At 41.0% G+C, this 22519-nt stretch overlaps 1 protein-coding gene across 1 annotated transcript in view; it reads right to left on the bottom strand.

Annotated features, from left to right (window-relative positions):
- Window positions 1-276: 276 nt before the first annotated feature.
- The window catches only part of HS6ST3 (heparan sulfate 6-O-sulfotransferase 3), a 168060-nt gene continuing 145817 nt past the window's right edge, over window positions 277-22519 (bottom strand). The window contains exon 2 of the mRNA XM_028728318.2: window positions 277-10460. Coding sequence (XP_028584151.2) covers window positions 9752-10460 — 709 coding nt within the window. The 3' untranslated portion in view covers window positions 277-9751. The remainder of the gene's footprint in view (window positions 10461-22519) is intronic.

Here is a 22519-nt window from a genome sequence, read left to right as displayed (position 1 = left end):
ACCCGCTCATACCAGTGGGTCATGCTAGAGGATTGTTCTCAAACATAGGAAAATAAACTATCCACACACATTCACTTGATCCCTCAGAAATTTGTGTTACGAAACAAATTTTTCCTGCTTTACAAATGCAGTCAATATTTATTTGCTGTTTATAGTTAAGTCACACTTCAGTTATATTCAATAAAATGTGTTTCTCCATCCATAATCATTTTTACAGCTTCTTTAGAAGTTTTACTAAACATCGTCTCATTTTTTACTGAAAATCATTGACAATGATGGGAAAAACAATTTATTTTAGACATCACTATAATTTAACATGGAAAATATTCATCATATTGTGCTTTACATCCATGAAAAGTCAGTCCTGCAAACTATCTTCTACATTATTAAAAACAATAGGACATCCACAATACAATCATGTAGTAGTAGAATCCATACATACTATTGCACATAAACAAGGGAAGAGTCCCAAAGGAAGAAGGACCAGTACGGTAATTTATTCATTAGCTTAGCCTTTTGCCAACATCATGGCAAGCAACAGAGAATCCCAATTTTTCTTCCCAGTACTTGCATGAAAGAAAAAGATTGGAAATGGAGGGAGAGTTAAGAAACCAGGCTGTGAAGAGAAGAAAAAAGTGTAAGCTTATGAGAAACATTTTCTTAACAAATAGACTGTTGCAGTCTGCTTAGTTCTTGGGAGTATTAAATTTATTAGAAATCCCGACCATGGTCTAACGTTTCTGGACCTACTGGTGACCATACTCCTTTCTCCCTGCGGATACTGGTGGGCTCTCTTTTGCTCCCTCAAGCAACCTCTTTACCATGCCCTATGTCTCATTCCTTTAAATCAGTGATGGCCAAACTTGACCCTCCAGCTGATTTTGGACTACAACTCCCATCATCCCTAGCTAACAGGACCGGTGGTCAGGGATGATGGGAACTGTAGTCCAAAAACAGCCGGAGGGCCAAGTTTGACCACCACTGCTTTAAATACACCCTCCCCCACTGCATCCAGAAACCCATTTTCCTGTCTAGCCACTGAATTCTATGATCTTCCAAATGGGGTCAGCAAACCACCAGCGATTTTCAGACTCCACATACTGGAGAATGTTGCTGGTGTCACTAACAAGTCTACAGGGAAAGACCAATACATACAGTATATATGCTCGTCTCCTGGCTGCATAGCTTTCATCCATGGAAAACAGTACTTGTGTAACATTGATGTCAGAGAGAGTTATGGCAGTCCCCACAGCCATCTTGTGATTTGTTGACAGGTAGGGAGTTTCCCTGGAAGGAACTGCAATTGGACAGTTCTGCTCTCATTTGCCAGGGCCAGTGTGCGGTTTTAACTGTGACAGCCCAAGTCATGTCCCACTGTTACAACTAGAATGAACAATGCGATCAGCCTGTATGCTCACGTAGTCCATAGTCTCCTGAAGGGTTTAAATTTTAATTGACTCTCTAGAAACACAAAAGGAATTCTGGGAACTTGCTAGGGGGATAGCCATGTTTTTTCCTCCCCTACGTGCAAAGGTTCTGCCTGTTGGGCCTGGAAGTTGTAGCACCGTTACACCTTGTGTTTCATGGGAATGAAGAGAAGTTCCAAGAGGGTCCCTTCTCATAAATCAACAGAGATCAGAGGTAAATTTAGGAATTACTTCACGACACTGGAAAGCTAATGAAGTGGTAACATAACAAACAGAAGCATCACTTAGTGACAGAGTAATTTGCATTCACAGCTGCGTTCCAGCACTAATCAAAATCAAGCCCTGTCTGAGTCAAGGAGTCACTGTTGAGCGAGGGCCAGAACAGGTGCATATAGCAAAACCAATTACCTGAAAGTGCCACTGAAACACAATCAATTTAAATGCATTTTAGCTGATTACATTGTCACTTTCAACTCTGGACCCCAATCCTTAACCCTAAATCCAACAGATATTTGGCCTGGCAGATGGCATGGCTGTCTATCAAAATAAGTTAGTTTCCCTGGTCAAATTTAGTGACTGAGCCAAGCTACACCTTATGGTTAATGAACAGGGTGCAACTACATCTTCATTTTTTCTTTAATTAATTACAAATGCAGTCCCCCCAATAGTTATTGGAATTCAGTATGTGAGAAGGAGGTGTATGCCTCCCTTTCTACGTCATGATGCAGACAAAAATCCCCCTTGGTGGTGACAAGTCAGCTCTAGCTGCCGCCAAGAATGTGAAATAATGGTATGAAAACTCTTAATGTAATGGAATTGATTTACTTGCCAAGCAACACTCTAATTGTGTTGAGATGTAGGACCTCCAGTGTCTTCTACACAACAGCTGAAATATAGGATTTGGTCCTCTGACATATGCTCAATTATCACAGTATTTTTGAAAAGTTTAGAGAGAGAAGAATAAAAAGCATCACCCCACGTGCCCAGATCTGCTTTTAGTAGTCACACAATATCTTCACATAAAGCACACTCCTTATATATCAGTCATATTTTGTTTAGAGAATGAAGTCAGAAACTGTTGGGGTGGGGGGAACAGTTCAAGCCAACGTGAAATGCATATGATGAAGATTCCTACAAGGAGAGATAAGGGAGTCACAACAATGGGAATTCTGATAGGCATACAAAGCAATTTAAATGGTCCCTAGTGACCCAACCAGGGACGTGGGTGGCGCTGTGGGTTAAACCACAGAGCCTAGGGCTTGCCGATCAGAAGGTTGGCAGTTCGAATCCCCGCAATGGGGTGAGCTCCCGTTGCTCGGTCCCTGCTCCTGCCAACCTTGCAGTTTGAAAGCACACCAGTGCAAGTAGATAAATAGGTACTGCTCCGGCGGGAAGGTAAACGGTGGTTCCCTGTGCTGTTCTGGTTCACCAGAAGCGGCTTAGTCATGCTGGCCACATGACTGCACGCCGGCTCCCTTGGCCAATAAAGCGAGATGAGCGCCGCAACCCCAGAGTCGCCCGCGACTGGACCTAACGGTCAGGGGTCCCTTTACCTTTAGTGACCCAACCAAAATTTAATCATGGGGTGAGGCAAACATTTCCTTAGCAACCTACACTGTGGGCAAATAAGTACAGTAATGATATTCTGTACATTTAACATAAAGTATACAGTACTTGCATATTTCAGGAAGAACGTTAGTTCCTCAGCCTTTCCTGTACTGATTTATGAATTCATGCCACCTGAGCCCATGTGGTCTGTAGTTGTAATGTCAACTTTATTGTTTGACCTGGCCTTTCATGATGGGGTTGAAAAGTTGTAGCTGCTACAGAAATGCCATGGAGAACAGGTCAACAAAGAGTCTGTGTGACACAACTCTTTGTTGACTTTGCTGCAAGACTAACATGGGTCTTCCTCTAGGAAGGGAAAACAGAGTAACGTCCCAAAAACAGAAGTTGGCCAGCCAATAGAATTGTGTTTGTTTTGTTGTGTTTCCTTGTGTTGCTGCTCCTCCTGTTTTAAATGTTTTAAATTGTGAACCTCCAGAACAGAAACATACTATTTCTATTTCTCTGCTCCAAGTCATCCCAAGTCAGTTTAGCCAATGGCCAAAATGATGGGAGTTGCAGCCCAACATCTCAAGACTCAAGGCTGAAGAATACTGCCTACTGTAACCCAATGGGTTGACATGAGTATAAATGAAACAATGGGATTGTATTTAGCTCCATAATTCTTGCAGCTGAATAATTTTTCTTCTACCAGCCTCTTGTTTGAAGCATCAGACTGGGCTATCTCAAACAGCCACAAAAAACAAGCAGTGGTCTTGTTTCCATAAGATAAATGGTACAATAATATTTCAGACCAATTTTTTACATTCTTATTGCTGCTCAAAGTCCCATGAGGGATGGCAGGCTGCACAACTCTTGGGGCAGAAAAATGTGGGTTTGCGTGCAAACACATACATTACAGTAAACTGACAAGTTTAGAGAAAGCCTGGTCTATGAAAGATATTGATTAATTTGTTGCCCAAAATAACTTGGTAAAAATGCTAGGGTAGAGAGCTTTTTGCTCAGTGGAAACCTCCAGCCAATTACTACTGAAAACATTCAGGTGTATTGGGCACACTTAGTAAAAGCACAAGCAGCACGCTGTCTCTACAGGGAAGAGAAAGTTCTTTTGCAGCATCCAGGTAGGAGAAGTATTATGGTCTTGTTTTGGCATGAAATAATTTCCTAAGTACCAGAACTTTAATATTATAAAGTGGGAGCTGCAACAAAATGTTGCAGTATGCGGTGCTCCTATTCCTATTCAAGCCTTCAGCCAGCCAGCCATACTCTTTGGAAGGAACTGCATTCCATTCCTGTCCCTATTCAACAGCCTGCCAGCATTCCATAACCACAGTGCATGCACAGTTCTTTGGGGGTCCCCACTTGGGTTTTCCCCTTTTCTGTGTGGGGAGAATCCTTGTGAATGGGTGCTGTTGCTTTGGCTACAAAAGGATCTGCGCTTGGAGAATGAACTTGCCACATCCGTGTATAGGATGAAAACATGCAGTATGAATTGACAATAATTAGCTATTTTTCTGACCTCATTTGAAGCTGCATGATAATATCAGCACTGAAACTGGAATGGAAATCTAGAGAAAGCAAGCTGTGAATGTGGCCTTCTGTTTATAGTTAAGCATCTTTTTTGCTGATGCAACAGAGTCTATCAACAAATTATCACAGAGAACATGAAAGGGCTTAGAAACTCTTTTGTAGCTTTTAAAAAGGGGGCTGGTGGATAATAATTAGATTACAAATGGGCTTTTAAAGAGTTCTTGCCAAAGGCTTGTTATGCTAAATTGGTGGAACTGTTTTGTTAATGCAATAAGCAAAATGTTGTTTTATGTTACAAATTAGGCACTGCCTTTTGATAATTTTCAAATTAAACAAATCTTCCGCCTAATTCATGAAAATGGAAACATTACTACTTCAGTCACATAACCTCTGCCTGATTCCTAAGATTAGTGACACCTTTGCCTAATTTGAGATCTAAACAAAGCTTCCGTCAGTTTTGTAATATTGAATGGAGCAAAACTTCTGCTTGACTTATAAACCTGCCACTTCACTGCATAATTAATTAAATAAACAAAGTTTTAAAGGAAATGGCAGTTTCATCAAAACATAAAGGTGAAGTGATGTGGAAGATCCATGACTATAATTTTCCATTTTTGTTGTTTTTTAAAAAAGGCACCCACACAGGAAAATGAATTGGACTGGGACTAAAGCATGGGGAGATATGCTGTTAGCTCTTCCCCACTACAGTGTTTTCCCAGTTAAAATGCCCTTCCTTGAGCAGCTTTGTTTCCTATGGGGAAAATGTGAAGGTATAATAGCAATTTCAGAGGCGGGTTGTTTTAACTGGGAAAACAGCACAGGGAAAAGGATTAGAATGTCCCTCCCCAGATCCACTGATTCACAATTTTAATTTAAACAACAGAGGATCCTAATTATGGAGCTTCAGAATTATGTCTAGTTTCAGTCAAAATTAGACATTAGTTTGGCACCAGACTGCAAATTTTATCAGACAGTAACGTATCAATTTCTGAGCGTTTCAGAGGCAATCTCACAAGTCAGACCAAGGCATTGCTTAATTTATGATTTAGATAAAGATGGCACCTAATTTACAAATTAGGCGAAGCATTTTTGCATGGAAGCGTTCTGATTTGATTCTGATTCTGCAAGTCCTCTACAAGTCTTGGTAGTTAAAGCCCCTGAACCAGAGGATTCGCGGCAAAACAACCATCAGTAACAGATGAGTGCATAGGAAAGCCTCAGGGAGCAACCAGAAAAGCAGTCTGATAAAAAAATAACAAGCTCCAGGATGAACCAGGGCAAAGATCAGGAGTGGCAGAGCAAAACCAGGAAGCAGATACTAAAGAATGGACTATATAGCTCAAGATGGAAAGTACAGGCCAACTCTTGAGAGCCAAAGTCCTCTGATTCAGGTTACGCTGGTTCTGTCTACTTAGTGGCAGGCTGCAGAAGAAAAGAAGAGTTTGGATTTGATATCCCGCTTTATCACTACCCGAAGATGTCTCAAAGCGGTAAACCATCTCCTTTTCCCTTCCTCCCCCACAACAAACACTCTGTGAGGTGAGTGGGGCTGAGAGACTTCAGAGAAGTGTGACTAGCCCAAGGTCACCCAGCAGCTGCATGTGGAGGAGCGGAGACGCGAGCCCGGTTCACCAGATAACGAGTCCACCGCTCTTAACCACTACACCACACTGGCTTCCACTACACCACACTGGAAGCAGACAGAGGCATTTTTCACAAACCAAGCTTTTCTCATTCATGAAACAACCACATACCTCTAAGCTGCCCCAAGACCCAGATCATCAGGGCTGTTACCAGCTATCATGCTAAAAATCAGGTTAGGGTCTCTCACAGAAGGTACTTAGAGGAGAAAGGAACCTAAGAATCTCCACGAGTAGAATCTCTTGTCCTGGTGTCTCCTTACTTCTGAGTGTCTGCGCTTGCTCTTCGGTGACTTCTTAATACTGATTTCGCTGCCAACTACATCCTCAATACCCTTCCAGTTTCCTGACCCTCTGCTGCTCTCTTAATGCACCTGTTTCCTGTTCTAAATGGCACCAAGCTCCAAAGAGGCAAACAGGAGCAGAGTGGGATCTGGTTTCCCAAATATGTCAGTTAACCAGCAATAACACTGTTAGCTGGGAAAGCAGCATGCTCTACATACAACTAGTAAAGAGAAGGTAGGATTTCATGCAAAGGTCTCTAATATTAGCTTGAAAGTGCACCAACACTTCAAAAATAACAGTTCATCTCAAAACCAACTTCTTTGTGCCATAAAGAGGATCTGCTTATTCTGGTTGTTGTGTTTTCCATCTGAATTTCAGACATATGGAAAACCACTCAGACACGGCAGCTTGAATCCTGAAATACAATGCATGGAGCATTTTTTAAATGCCTTGAAAAGAAGATAGCTTTAAGAACTGTAGTATTAAGCCAGAAGACATTCTTAAAGTAAATGAAAACAAGGGGGTGATATCCAAGGGCACAATCTAAATTACTCACCACCACAGGTATGGCTTTGGGGAGCAGCAGAATAATCGCTGCATCTGTAGACCTGATCTTCATGGCGGCTGCAGAAAAGTGGGGAAGCACAATTGGGCCTGGATCATGTCCAGTGCTGTCATATGATGGCAGCAAGGCTGGCCTGGGGTTCAGCCTCCTTCCCCTTGAATGCTTTGTTCTGGGGCTTTCTGTTGTACGATGACGCCTTGTATACCTTGTATACTTCCTTCCAGCAACTCCTGCAGCCAAGATGGTGCCAAACGTATTTCTCTGCTTTCCTTTGGACCACATCAGCAAAGCTGAGAGGAGGGTGTTGTCTGGGCAACCCAGGATCTCCATATACACCGGCCAGGCTTGCATCCTGGAGAGGTCACTTCGGTGCTGCTAATGTAATGGTTTGATTTCACCCCTGGAGGTGAACTCCATTGTCTCTCGAGACAGATGGATGTCAACAGTATGCTGGCCCCTGGTGGCAGCCATACTACCTACAAGCCTCCTGTGTGCCCATATAACTGATGGAAGGGGGAGATCAGCACTGATGGAAATGATGATGGCATCAATCTGGTGGCAGCAGCTGGCGGGAGGCTGGCTAAGCCAAGAAAGCAGGGAAGAGGGACAACACTGCCTAGCCAAGTTGCCTCAGCCAGGCATAAGGGTAGTGGTGGATTGCTTTGTCTATCATACTTAAGAGTAAACTCACTGAAATCAATAAGTTTTTGCAATGAGCAGGAATCTTAAAGCAAAGTGATGCAGGTAAGTTTTATCGAATATCTGAAATCACTAGATTCAAAAGTGAAACATTCTAAATCCTCTCATATCTAAGCATTAAAGCTGCAGAAACTTTACCGAACTTTTGGTGAAATAATTTGATCCTTGAAATAAATGTTTGTGGAATTTTATCACCCATATTTCTAGTTTTGCCATATGAATGAGTAGAACCAAAACTAAATAGCTTGACTCCTTTGGCAAACAACATGAAATGCATGTGTAAGCCAACCACATGTTTCATAACATAAAAAATTGACAAATGGTTGTAATAAAACGATAAACAGCAAGTATGTTCCTAACTTTGGATAAGACATTGTAACAGAATATTCACAATTAATTTCAACAGGTCTAAATTTGTTGCTGACTCTGTAACCGGGAGATTTGGTAGTGTCTGGCTCTTTAAGCTTTTGATTTCTGATGAAATTCCTTTAGCATTTAACCCAGTCTCATATTTTAAAGCAAAAGCCAATAATTTCATCTCACATTATTTAAATAAATAAGTGCTGTTTTTTGTAAAATAATATGTATAACATAAGTAAGTATTTTGGGGGGCCCTCAATTAAGGCACCTGGAGAAAACCCCTAACCCACTCACAATTCCTTATTCCAGCCCAGCATATGAAAGTCTTCTTAGAATGCAATAAAAATCTTTAGACGTGTAGCTTTTTGTTTCAAATTTTGCTCTGTGCGCTAAAGACGTCCCTAAAGATTATGAAAGTTCCAGAATCAGGGATACTGGGGACACATGAATCTGTGCGCAAACATGATAATCTCTTGTGATTCTCCCACACATGAGACTTGCATGCTTTCAATAAGTGGCATGGGAGGAAGCCAGGGGTCACACTATATAAAGTTATATCCGTGAAAAACCCTAATACACAAATTTGAGGAATATATTCAGGTCAGTACTTTACTATATTATAATCTGACTGGATCCTTTCTAACCCCCCCTGCCCCCAGCCCTGTTCAGGAAAAATACTATCAAGACAACCAAGTCTGTTGCCCTGAATTTTGTGCTCTCAAAATCCTGAAGTAGCCAATACTGCTTCTTTAAAAGTATGCTAGTTACTGTGTCAGCCTGTGTGCTTTGGCTACTTAAAAAGCATAAATTGGATTTAGGCTGCCTTCAAGCTCCTTTCAACGTCATTTCTTTGATAACACAATCCAAGGTTTAGAACAAATCATGAAATTAGACATCTGACTTCTTCCCTGAAATAAAAGATTGCCTGTAAATAGTTGAAGGGCAGCAGGTTTTTCTCTGTTACAGTCACCACGAACATACACTGGACAATTTACAAGGGACTAGAAGACCAACCATGGCAAATCATTGCATGTAAGTGAAACTGATACTGCGGCGTGAGCTTTCATTTCCACCCTCCTTCCAAGCTTCCGTTGTAAATAATGTCATAAGGAAAAACCTTAAGATCAAGGTAGGGGCAATGCGCTGGAAGACACTGGTTGCTATGTGGAAAGGATTCTTCCAGGAGAGGGAGGCAGGTAGGTAAAGATAACACCGGGAGCCTGTTCCCGTTCCAGCTGGAGTGTCTCTTCTCCTTCCACAGGGCCATCTGCCACCAACCTCCCCGTGACAAGGAGCCTGATAACTTGTTATATTTTTGATATTATTTATTCTGATGTTATTAATGTATTTTGATGTTCACTGTAAGCCTCCTTGGAAAGATATGTGTCCGGAAAGTCAGGATAGACAGTAAATATAATAAATAAGCAATAAATAGTAAGCTATTCAACAGCCAATCAAATAACACTGATTAAGGCGGACTGAAAAGCACAACATACTGTTTTCTTAAATGACAAAATCTAAAAAGCCAAAACATAAAATGCGGAAGGATGGCTGAGAGACTCTTTCTCATTTATCAGAACAATAGGAGTTCCACATATCTATTCACAGTTGAATAATTAAGTTCAATGAAATATCAGCGTCTCTTAGTGTGAGTGTGTGTGTACACACACAAGGGAAATTCACCACCGTTCCACCTGACTGTTGTAATCCTCAGTAACAGCTAGTGTTTCTGCTTCCTCCTCTTTTTGCCATTCGTGGACCTTCTGTTCACGCAACATTTTTCGCTCCTCCCGTCGTTTTTGGCGATTTAGTTCATGCTCTTCTTGCTTGGCATACTGAAAGCGCTGCAGAAATAGGTCCTTAGCGTATTCATACAGCTGCATATCCAGGAAGTTCAGCTCTTCGATGCGCTTCCGCACTGACTCACTGATATCCACATTAGAGGCTCGGGTGATATTGTACTGAGTGAACGGAGAGATGAACTCCAGGTTAAATGTCCTCTCAAAGAGATATTGAGTTTTCCTCTGAAATTCTGTGAGCCCAAAGAAGGCCATGTTTTTCAAGTTGTTCTTGGCGCTTTGGAGAAGGACCGTGTTCCTTTCACTTTCATTCATAAAGGTCAAATTGTAACATCCAACCAGGCTGAGGTCTGCCAGCATGCGCACCTGCCGACTGTTAGCCAAATTATGGCCACAATCCATGAATTCCTGCAAGCTGACCCCAGACCAGTCATCCCCTAGGTAACACATCGGCAGTTCCTCTGGTGTCGGGCTCCTCCCGTCACACATGTGGAGGGAAGTCTTCCATGTTGCACCCCTTTGAACATGTTTCCATTCACTCAAGTAGCGTGACACAGGGTCTCTCAGCATTGTGATGTAATAGAAGTTCCTGAAAGAATTAAGAAAAGAAATTAAGGTTTCAGTGGTGTGTTGCTTCCTTTAATTAGTCAATTCTTAATTGAAGAACGTCAAAGAAATGTCTGGAATTGGATATGTTTGACACTGGATTATGATATCCCTCAGATAATCTCATCTGTACTACTATTTTCTTTATTTATAAGATTTCTTATCTATAATAATAATAATAATAATAATAATAATAATAATAATAATAATTTATTATTTGTACCCCGCCCATCTGGCTGGGTTTCCCCAGCCACTCTGGGCGGCTTCCATAGAAACCAACGATACAGTAAAATATCACAGATTAAAAACTTCCCTGAACATCTAGCCTACACCTTAAGATCCCAGAGCAGGTAAAAACATACAATTAAAAAGAAGTGAAACAGTTTATATAGTCTGTAGAAAAGTAATAGGGCTTTCTGGTGAGAGCTGGATTTCCTCCAGCTTTCTGACACATGTTCCTCTGTAAGAGCCAAATTAAATCCAACAGTGTGAGATCCAGGATTAGATTTCTTACTTTTTTATTTAAAAAACCCTGTAACAGTCTCCCCCACACCTCTGGGTTTAATTAGGACTGCAGTGTTGGAGAAGGGGGCATTAGCCCTTTCTCCCTGTACCGTTTTCCCAATGAAAATTGGTCCCAAAGCAGTAGGGCAAAACACAGAAGTGTTAAACTGGTACTGAAATCTTTTTCTCCATTGGGCAAATAGCAATGAGGGATTTTCATCAAGAAAAGGGTATAGGGGGCAAAGTAAATCCTTCCTCCCCCAGTCACACAATCCTAATCAGATTCCCAACCCCAGTGGTGGTTGTTAAACATTTGAAAAAAACAGTGAAATATGCAATCATTGATTTTCTGCAGTCATGTAAAGTTCAACTCTGAGAAGCAATACAGAAATGAATTTTTATGTGACAAACATTGTAGGGTTTCTCATCTAGCATTTAATCTCCAAGCTACAGCAATGTAATAGTTAAGAGTTCTATTTTTTATATTTATATTTTCACAAGTGCCTGATTTAAGGTTTGGTCTTAAATAAAGCTTAGCTTAGAAAATTCTTATTTTGGCCTGGTTTAATCAATATCTCTCGCATCAATATCGCCCTGCATACCAGAAGAAGCATTTCCACCCCCATCGTTCAGCCCGAACACTGAGGTCCAGCTCCAAAGGCCTTCTGGCAGTTCTCTCATGGGGAGAAGTGAAGTTACAGGGAACCAGGCAGAGGGACTTCTAGGTAGTGGCACCTGCCCTGTGGAATGCCCTCCCATCATATATCAAACAAATAAATAACTAAATGACTTTTAGAAGACATCTGAAGGGAAGTTTTTAATGGTTGGTGTTTTATTGTGTTTGTAGTATTTTGTCGGGAACCGCCCAGAGTAGCTGGGACAACTCAGTAAGATGGGCAGCACAACAACAACAACAACAACAATGGGGGAGGAGACCAGCAGTGCCTCCTATTCACCAAGAGGCCACTTTAGAGATGGCATGGGGGATGGGGAGGCAGCCTCCAAGAAGTGTGCCATTTCTGTTGCTGCAACTGTGGCGGCAGCAGCAGGCGATGCATTTCTTGGAGGCTAGATCTGCTGCCACTGTGGATTCTGCTGTCTGAAGCAATTGCCTCACCTTGCCTCATAGGTGAGCCGGCCCTGTCTCGCATCATATCATACAAGAGCTTCTGAATAAGCTCGGACAACAAACTGCATCCACTAAAACACAGAAGCACACACATTCCCCAGTCATGTGAAAATTTAATATGTTTGATATAATGCAAAAGAGAAGGAAAGGGTACCATTTGGAAAGTTGTCAGGGCTAAATAAGAAATGCATATTATGCGGTGGATCTCTAAGGAGATTCCGTCATCTGTGGCCTCTGGCCATGCAATAAAGGCAGACGTCACTTTGTCCTTTAGCTTTTCTCCAGCTTTCTGAATAATTATGAAATTATGGAGAATATGGCATTGTCGGATGCCCAGAGGCTACAGGTAATCACTTCTCCATGCAGCAACATGTGAAGTTGTAAGCAGCTGCTGCTAACTTCCCAGTCACCTTTTTTGTTCTCCTCATAGATTTGATCAGAGAGATGTACTGCTCTGAAAGAAAAGGACAAGATTAAATTGCCTCAAATCCAAATGTTTGGTATAACAGGGCTTTTCAATTGCATCATCTGTGCCTGAATGCTGCCTAGGAACAGAAACAGCAGCTTGTGAATCATTTCTATCCTTCCTCATCAATCCCAGCTACCATCATTCCCCCCCCCCTTCATCATCTTCACTTGATGTAATACTTTCTCAATACACATGCATCCTTCCCACCAGCCTCCTCCAACACATTTAAAATTCCAAATACAAGACAAGCAGGTTGGTAGCATTAAGGTATTGATTCCATTAAGTAAATTTGCATACGTCACGGAATCAGGGACAGCCCAAGATACGTCTGTGGCGAACAATGATATGGCACCCCCTCCATTCCTTGTAGAGAAGCCAATTGGGTTGAAAATGGAACCTTAGTTCAACCCCGGCAATAGGAGAGCAGCCTCTACTGGCCCAGGCTAGCTTAGGGGGCTCTGTGCTGCCTACATGCCATGTATAATTGCATCCGCCAACCCCCTGCCTCCTCTTCACTGTTATCTGCTGCATTATTCTGCTTTATGGTAGGGCTGGTTCTGCTGGAGGCTGGTATCATCAACAATATTTCTCCCCAAGCATAGTTCCACAATGACCTTCGACATCCAGTATGTGACTAGACTCGCCATCTTCATTAAGAACCTCCCCAGTCCCACTCGGCCTTTTGTATGTTAACAACAGAAATGCAATCACTTCTTGACTTCCCTTTCAAAGTCTTATCTAAGCCTACGTTGTTTTATGGTACTATTGTTAATGATTTTACCTCTACAAGCTGCTTTGAACCAAATTGTGAGATACAAATCTAATTAACAAGGCTTGCAAATTCTAACTATCAAATAAGTTATATGACAAAGTAATTTCTAAGGGCCATTTTGCACATCTCTCTTATGGGGGCGAAGAAGTCAGCATACACAGCTTGTTAGCAAGTAATAAATACATTTACCTTTTTAAGCCAACATGGTGAATCATAAATCTGTTATAAAGTAATCATCTCCTATAAAAGTAATGTACAAAAAGGCCTTAGCAACAGTAAACATAGCAACAACACTTTGGAAGCCTTGAAGCATTTTAAAATATTGGGAGGACAATATAAGACAGAATGACTACTCAGGGGGAAAGGATCATAGAAAGCAGACAGCAAAGGGAAGAAGACACTTTTTAATTAAGAATAAAATTTCTTGTACACAACTAACTATACAATGCTCCAGGGAATCTGTTAAATCCTCTCCAAGCAGCATTCATTTAGGAATAATTACTTAAAATAAAAATAAAAAAGAGAATACTTGATGTAACTATTAACATGCTTGCACTACTATGGGCAAAGTAGAAAGGAAGGGGGGAAAGCAAATTCTGTCACCATTTTGTAACATGTGCTTTTGACAATTCTAATTCTCTCCTCTCCCTGCTGCCCTCCCCACAGCTTCAGACTGCTATCCAAATGCCCTTATGCTGCCCTTAGACTGGAAATACCTCGCTTTGTCATTAGTGTCACCAGCCTGCTTACTATTAGGCAACAGGATGGATGGATGGATGGGGCATGGGAAACCTGACAGCTACTGTTGGCAACTGCCACACCAGTTCTGATCCTCACCCTCTACAAAAAAAGGAGACATAATGAAGAACATTCACCCTTTCCATGCTCCATGCTAGGTTGCAGACGCTGTGAAGAGAGGCATTTGTCCCCTTCGCTCCCTCTACTTTTCAGTCTTACCCACTTTTCTCAAGCTGTAATCCTTCTAATCCTCACAGGGTTCAAGTCTGCATATCCTACAAAGTTTCTCAAGATCCTTTTAAATGGACGAAAGGGAGTCTTGGTGGCCTGGGAACCTGCAATCATGTCCTGTCCCCCACCCCACTCCAAAAAAATGTGCTTGAAGAGAAGCTGGCAATGACTCCAAAGTTGCTCATTTGAATGCACACCCTTTCCCACGCATCCCAATGCATCCTTGTGGTGCCTTTAATTTTTTTTCCGCCTCACAGCACAGCAGCAGTGAAAGCTAGAAAGTGCTTTCAGAACATGACGTGGGGAGTGGGACAAGCAGTTGTTGACAGGCACAGTTAAACGCATGAGTGAGAGCAACTGAACCTTGAGAATGGTCTGAATTTCTGCAGCTCTTTACTCATGGCTTTGGAGCCTTTGGGTGGAGACAACTTCTTAATCATAGTTAAGGAGGAGCCAGTTTGGGCTCCATACTAAGGTATGGTTAATGTTAACTCAAGTTTATAAACCAACAACAACCCTTAATAAACAAGGAAGTTTTAGCCATGACAATAATTGCAATAGTCAGTTATAGCACCAGGGGGAAAAATCAGAGGAAGGGGGCAAGAAAGAGTTCAGGGAGGAAAGGGGTGAGCTCCTTGTTTGGGGGGAAACTTTCCCCCTTGGCACTGCCTAAAGCCATAGTTAACCCTCAGGGCTGGGTTTAGACAATCAGTTTTAACTATGGTTAATTGAACCATGATATATAAACCATGGCTTAGTAGTATCACAAAAACTGTGTCATCCAAAACTGCATGATCCATATCAAAAGGTCATGGCCAAAAAGGAAGATTTTTGTGATAGGAAAGTGCTATTATAACAAGGTTTTTGAAACTCTAAATATTCAATGTGACCTACATCACCTCTATCTGTGTGCTTGCTGACACATTCAAAGAACTGTGAAAGGTTAGTGATACAAGACTTACGCATCCAGAAACTATGCTGGTTCTGATTCAGCAGGATTTGTATGTCTTTATGTTTGGTAATTCTATCATCCATAATGCTTCCCACCAGTTTTATTGGAACAGATATTAAAGCTCACCAGTCTGTAATTTCCAGGATACTCTCTAGAACCCTTTTTTAAAAAAATGGTGTGGATGATGATCTTAGGGATAAGTTATGTATTTTTGTTAGAGGTTCAACAACTCCACATTTAAGTTGTTTAACAACTATTGGGTGAATGCCATCCAGGACCAGTGTTTTTATAATTTGTAATTTGTTATTAAGGCCAATAACTTTGTCTCTTGTCACCACCCTTCCTGAAAAAATTAGCACAGACGTGGGGAGCTGCCCTATATCTTCCAAGTGGAAAAAAAATGCATTGAATCCATTCAGCTTCTATGCAATCTCCTTCTCCCTCCTTCTATGCAATCTCCTTCTCCCTCTGACACCATTCTTGACCAATGTCTAACTGCCTCTCTAGCCTTCCTGCTTATGGATGTTGAAGGAATCCATTGAAAATGGACCATTGACCCATTCACCTGCCACTGCAGCATGGATTCTTGCTCCAGAGGTCAGATCTAGAACTAACGGATGGAAATTGCTAGGTAGCAGTGTTTTGAATTTTAGAACAGTCTAAGCTGTTCAACAATGGAACAAACTCCTTCAGGAGGTGGTGAGCTCTCCTTTGCTGGAGATATTTAAGCAGAGGCTGGGCTGCCATGTGTCAGGAATGCTGTAGTTACATCCTGCATTGCAGATCCTGCCTTGAGTAGACTGTTAGATTGGATGACCTCCAAGGCTCTTCCATTGCCAGCCCCTGCAGCTACTTTACACTTCAGATAATTCTCAAGATATTTTTTTTATACCCATTGTTGTTAATTGGGCATGAAGCAAAACTGAATGTCCTCAAAACATTCTCTCCTGAGTGCCTCATTACCAAAGAGATTATTCAGCAGGAACTTGCCCTAAATTATAGGCTAAAACCAAAAACCAAAAATCCCACACACCAAGTTAAGAAAGAACACCAAAGGAAAAGTTCACGGTTGAAGTTAACACAGAGGAGCCAGTGCAAAAATAGATCTCCACCTGAGTCATCTCTCAGCAAACAATACATTAATAAAGTATGAGACCCTTATATCTGATCCATTGATAATATTCCTTGGATTTCTTCAGACAGCCTTAGCATCTTTCAGCAAGGTTTGCCTGACAGTGGGGAAGCAAAGGCAGTGCTAGGGGGAGGGGAGGAAGAGGAGGAACGCTGTGGTGAGAACGGCTGCAAAGACATCATGAGACACTGTCAGGTGGTGGAACTGTTCTGGGCTAAATTTAGAGCTAATTAGTGTGCCTACACAATCTGATGCCTACTGAGCTGAATGTTGCTCACCAGCCATGTACTGTGGCCTGCCATGTGCTTGACAACCCCCATGTTTTTGCAGTCCCGGGCAGTCAGAAAAACCTGGAGCTTCACCAAGCTTCCAGCAGGCATCTACTCACAATTGGTGGGCTGCGTTCAGCAGGTCTGTAATTAAAATTGTGCCAATAACCACCACACACCTGTGAATAAGTAGCCATCTCTCTGATCCTATTCTTCCTTAGCCATGATTCATTTGAAGCTATTACTTCAAATATCTAGTAGGTTTCCCCCCACTGTAAATACATCTCGAGAATAGTTCAGCACATATCTTTCCCAGCACCAAGACACATTTTAATTGGCATGTCTCTTCCTCTCACTGAACATGTATCAGCACTGACATGTTCACCTAACTGTACTCAAGCAGTTACACATTTCAGAATCAGCCACACAGCACACAAATCACTAATCGCTCTGCATAATTGTTGCCATCTTTAGTTTGTAATGCATCATTTCTTACTGGTGTTGCTTTAGTCCATTAAGACCAACATAAGGAAAGCAGGGCTGGATCAGACCAAAGGCCCGTCTAGTCCTGCATTCTGTTCTCACAGTGGCCAACCAAATGCCAATGGGAAGGCCACAAGCAAGTAATGACAGTAATAGTGCTCACTTCATGCACTAATGATATGTGTGCGTAATAGCTTACCACATATTAATGATGAGTGGTGCAATTACCCCTTCCCAGACAGACATACTGGAACCACAGCCTGCTCTGATTAATTTGATATTAGATCATAAGTCTCCCACAACAGTGGCCCACAATGGGGCTTCCAGGAAAGTACCAGCCATGGAAATGTCTTTCAGCAATTTACAAATTTATAGATGAAGTAAGGCCAAAGACACTGAGAAAACACAGGCCTGTCAAGTCACACACATCATTCTCAATATATTGTGTGGAAATCTTTTAATCAAGTGCAAAATCATTTATTAGAGATTTATGACCCTTTATCCTCACAATCCTTTGAAGTACATTAGGCTGAGAAAAATAGCAATGGCTAGTGTCACCTAGTGAGTATTGTGGCTGAGCAGAATATCTGAGGAACAAAAATTTAAAATATAGGAATCAGCAACAGAAGAACAATATGATTTCCAAACATAATAACAAAACTGGTTGCTCAGACTGTATGCTGAACATTACTTTCTAAAACAATTGAGCATTATCTGCATTATTTCACCTTTCTTTTAACTTCAAAACCTTTAAAGAAAAAAGTGGAAAATCTGTTAATAACAACAGTCATATCTCAGGTTACGAACGCTGTGTGCTGCGCGTTTTCGGGTTGTGGACCGTGCCGAACCTGGAAGTACCGGAATGGGTTACTTCTGGGTTTTGGTGCTCGCGCATGTGCAGAAGGACAAAATGATGTCGCAGAAGCGCCGAATCTCGTCACGCACATGCGCAGATGCAGCACTTCAGGCTACGAACGCTGCGGGTTGCGAACGTCCCTCCCGCACAGAACACGTTCACAACCAGAGGTATGACTGTAACCTTAAAAACTAGTTTTTTAAGGGACTAGTTTATATGACCTAACAGAGCTTTCTCGAGCACTGTACCCTCCAGGTGTTTTGGTCTACAACTCCTATCATCCCTAACCCATTGGCCATATTGGTGGCTCCTGGGATCTGTCCAAAACATCTTGAGGGTATCATGTTGAGGAAATTTGATTTAATGGTTCAGGAAAAAAATATGAAAGTAAAACTACTGGTGTATTCACACCTACACTCCCAATAGGGAGTAAATTATTATTGTAGTGGGCACAATGTCTGGTTGCTTTCACACTAGTTTCTTTACTCCAAAATTGCCATAATTTGATTTGGGGATGAGTGAACAGGTGCCCTTTATTTGTCAACATTTGTAAATGAAGACAACTTTAATTTATTCCATTTTAGTAGTGAAATGCTGCTATTCTACTATAAAAAGAAAAATAATGCAACGTAAGTGGTAATTACACACACACACACACACACACACACACACACACACACCATGGATAACAGAAGTTGACTGATAAGAGGTAATGCCTCACTAATCCTCCAACCTCATTGAAAATAAAGCAGCAAACAGGAAGCCTGGAATTAACATTGGCATTAAAACTGAAAAATGTGTTTGATGGATGAGATTTGCTTATGAGTAAATATTAAAGGAGATTCTTGGTCACAGGCATTGTCGAGTAATGCAGCACTATTAAGTTCTGTGTGGAACCTCTTGTTTTAATTCTATTTTTCATTTATTATGGAAAAGCAATGCTTCGTTAGTGCTAAAGAACTCTGGCATGGTAGTGACCAAGTTGGCAATGTGGAGAGTTCAGAAATTACGTTACTGTTAAAGTTACTGCTGGGTGTCTACGCACGGTGCCTCCAATAACTGCTGCCTAGGAGCTACTTCCTTTCTTGATGTTAAAAAGGGCATTCAAGTTGTGTAGTCCAGCAATGGTTTCCATACAATGGCAGCATTTGAACACATTATCGTTTTCCATCAATATCTTTTTTATCTGGACATCTGTGGCATGAACAACGCTTGTACCACAGTGGTGTGGGACCTTACAATTGGAACGGCTCTTCTCTTGCTGTTGCTAGAGTCATATGGGAGTGGAGCCACAATGTATAACTAAGTTCTGTAAAGATTGCTGTTATCTTATTGGTTCCATACACGACAATCACAAAGAACCGGCTGAGATGATTTATTGTACTTCACCAAATTATTAAAAAAACCAGGAATCTGTGAGTTGATCTTCTGCAAGGTAGGATGGGCCAGTCACAAGAGATTTAAAAGAAAAGAGGGAAATCAGTGAACTTTGAGTTCAATCGTACTTCATATGATACAGACATATGTAAAAAACAACAACACCCCCAGAATACTCTGATGGGGGCCATTTAGGCTGAGAATTAACTTAATAAATAGGGGGAGATATGGAGTTTCCAGCAATAGGCTATGTGACCTTTTGAAAATTTGCTTTTTTAGTTTTATCCAACCAAGAAAACATATTAATTCAACTTTATAATGTATTTCGAAATACTTTATAATGTATAGTATATCAAAAGTTTATTGTTTTAAATTTATTTTTGTTTTTAGCTTGCTTTTTAACCTTTTTTATTTTATCTTTTGGTGTTTTTTTATACTGTTGTGAACTGCTCTGGTGAAATATTTTTATGATACAGTGGTATATAAATATTTTTTATAAATAAAACAAAATAAAAATGAGACATAAAAATCTGGCCTAACGCTCTAACCATGGCCTGCCATTCATTAACAGATAACGCTATACATATCAACTCAGAAGTAAGTCCCACTGAGTTCAACAGGGCATACTCTTGGGTAAAATTGATAAAGGACTGCAAGCCAAGTGCTCTTTTCTGCCCTTCTTAGACTGGTGAGCAAAAAGAATCAAGTCAGTGGAATTGCTACCAGAACAGACTCTAGACTATTGAATTTCTTTGCTCCGATGAAGTATCAATAGAAATGGTCCCACCACACAATTTATATGGAGTCACAAGCAGAGCATCAGAAGAGAATGGTACAGCCCAGAGGGAATCTCCAAGACGGATTACGGTTAATGAGTCGCACATTCACCTGGAGATATCAAGCATTGCAGTATGAATCTATAATGACACATTGTCCCTTCGTACTGAGCTGATTCTCGCCTCAGGTGCATTATAAATGAAAACAGGAATTCTTGTGCCACAGTACACCCATCCAAAATGCTAGTTGTGATACTTGAGTTACTGACCAAAATAAATGAAAAATCAAAAGGTCTTGTGCCCAAGTAGATTTTCATTGTTTTTATTAGCATTTGGAATGGGAAAGTTTTAATTAGCAGAAGTTCACCATCTGGCTTCAACAGAAACTAATCCTTATATTCAGCTTTACTGCTCTTTGGACAATTCCATGACACACACTCTCTATTTCAGAGATATCCAAACTCCTCTTTCCCCACCTATGTAAAAGCATGGTAGACTATCCGTTTTATTACTTTTTATTTCTGTTTTACTGGGAGAAACAGTATAGGGACGAACTCAGTCATGGTTTCAGAGGGCTAGAACACCATAAAATGTTTGCAGTCCAGAGGTCAGTTGGGAGCTTATTTGCCGAGATGGATGGTCCTTTTGAAGTAAAAGGACAGCAAGACCACAGCAGATGAAACAATGATAAAGACATATGAGGGAGAAGGAAAGGACATCCAGGAATGTTTGCAAGAAGTTGCCAACAGGGCAAAGGACTAACTATTGAAATATCTCATGGTTAGTCCCTCCAGCTGGAATAGGAACTGCATAAGAGATAATGAGCTCTATTTCACATGCTGCCACTTAATTTTGGGAGCCAAATTGAAAAAGCACTTTTGCCAATGGAAAAAAGCACTTGAAAATTAAACCACTGAAGCTTTAATTCATCATGACAGTTATGCAGTGAAGTAAACAAATAAACTTAGGGAAATAAACAAAAAATATTACAATTTATGACCCATTTTTCTATACATAAGGATGTTCATAGCTGAGTACAGTGATGCAACTAAACAATAAGGCAATTTAAAATTTGACACAATATATATAAATGATCAACCAATTTAAAGGATAGAGCATTGGTGTCAGAAAATAAGAACCTAAATAAAAGCCCCAAAGTAGCATAGTTATAAATGCCTTTCTGGATAGCTCAGTCTTCAATACCTGCCTAAACACAAGAGAAATATCACAAGAGTGGGTATATTTCTCCCCTTCAGAAACAACAGGGGGAAAGGCGCTGTTCCTTGTACCCATCTTTTGTGACTCTAGTGATTACAGGACAGACAGCAGAAGCTATATTACTAAGCCCTAATATAGTTTCTGCCTCTGTCCTATTCACTTGGAAGATGGCTCTCAAAGGTATCCTGATTCAAGTCATTTGGGCTTTTAAAAATTAAGATTACAACTTTCCATGGCAAAGGAACTATTTGAGGGCTTCCCCACTCACAGTCCACACTCTTTCTAAACAGTACAGATCACCAAACCATGCCCTACTAAATGTGTTGGCAAAATAAAATGTGAGATGGGCACATAACTGCCATAGAGGCCATGAAATCCTGAGCTGCACCAGACAAGGAGGTCTCAGTGTGCATGCTTAAGTTCTCCAAGACAATAGGTCTGGTGGTTCTCAGAACCAATTCTGAGACCACTTCCATCAGTCCATGCAGGTAGGTGGTTAGGTAGTGAGATGGGCGTTACACTAACAGAATCCTTATATATCCTGGAACCCAAGTCAAGGTGCAGGCTCTTGATATTAAGTGTTTGCTCCCAATAAGGAATCTGGAAAGGCAAATGGAGTCATGGTGGACCACACAGCAACTCCATCTCCCCACCCACTGAGTTGAAGATGATACTGTATTGAGAAACCAGATGGTCATAAATTTGGCCTCAAATGGTAGACACTATTTGACCTTAAAACCTGACTCTATAATCCAGCATATGTGGGGGATGGATGTAATTACTCAGTGTGAATGAAAGGTTCTTTCAATATCTACACAGTATCATTATTCTCCTGAAGAAGGGCATAAGCTTTGCAAAGTTCAGGAGTCAAGCCATGGTTCTAATTAAATCTGCAGCTTGAGGCCTGTAACCAAACTGCTACTTAGGCTCACACAAAGGGCTTGTGTTAGTTATTAGGCCATGTTCTTACTCTGGCTGATTTTAGAATGGCTTTCTGCTGATGTTTAGAGAGTTTCACAATATAGATGCTTATGGGTACAAATGTTGCTCATAGTTGAATGTACCTAAGAATATTAGAAAGGAGTAAGATTATGACCCCAAAGATCTGCATGAAAGGGCAGGACTAATGGAAAAAT

This window comes from Podarcis muralis, chromosome 4, assembly GCF_964188315.1.
Source record: "Podarcis muralis chromosome 4, rPodMur119.hap1.1, whole genome shotgun sequence".
Taxonomy (NCBI): domain Eukaryota; kingdom Metazoa; phylum Chordata; class Lepidosauria; order Squamata; family Lacertidae; genus Podarcis; species Podarcis muralis.
This window is presented reverse-complemented; position numbering and strand designations above follow the sequence as displayed.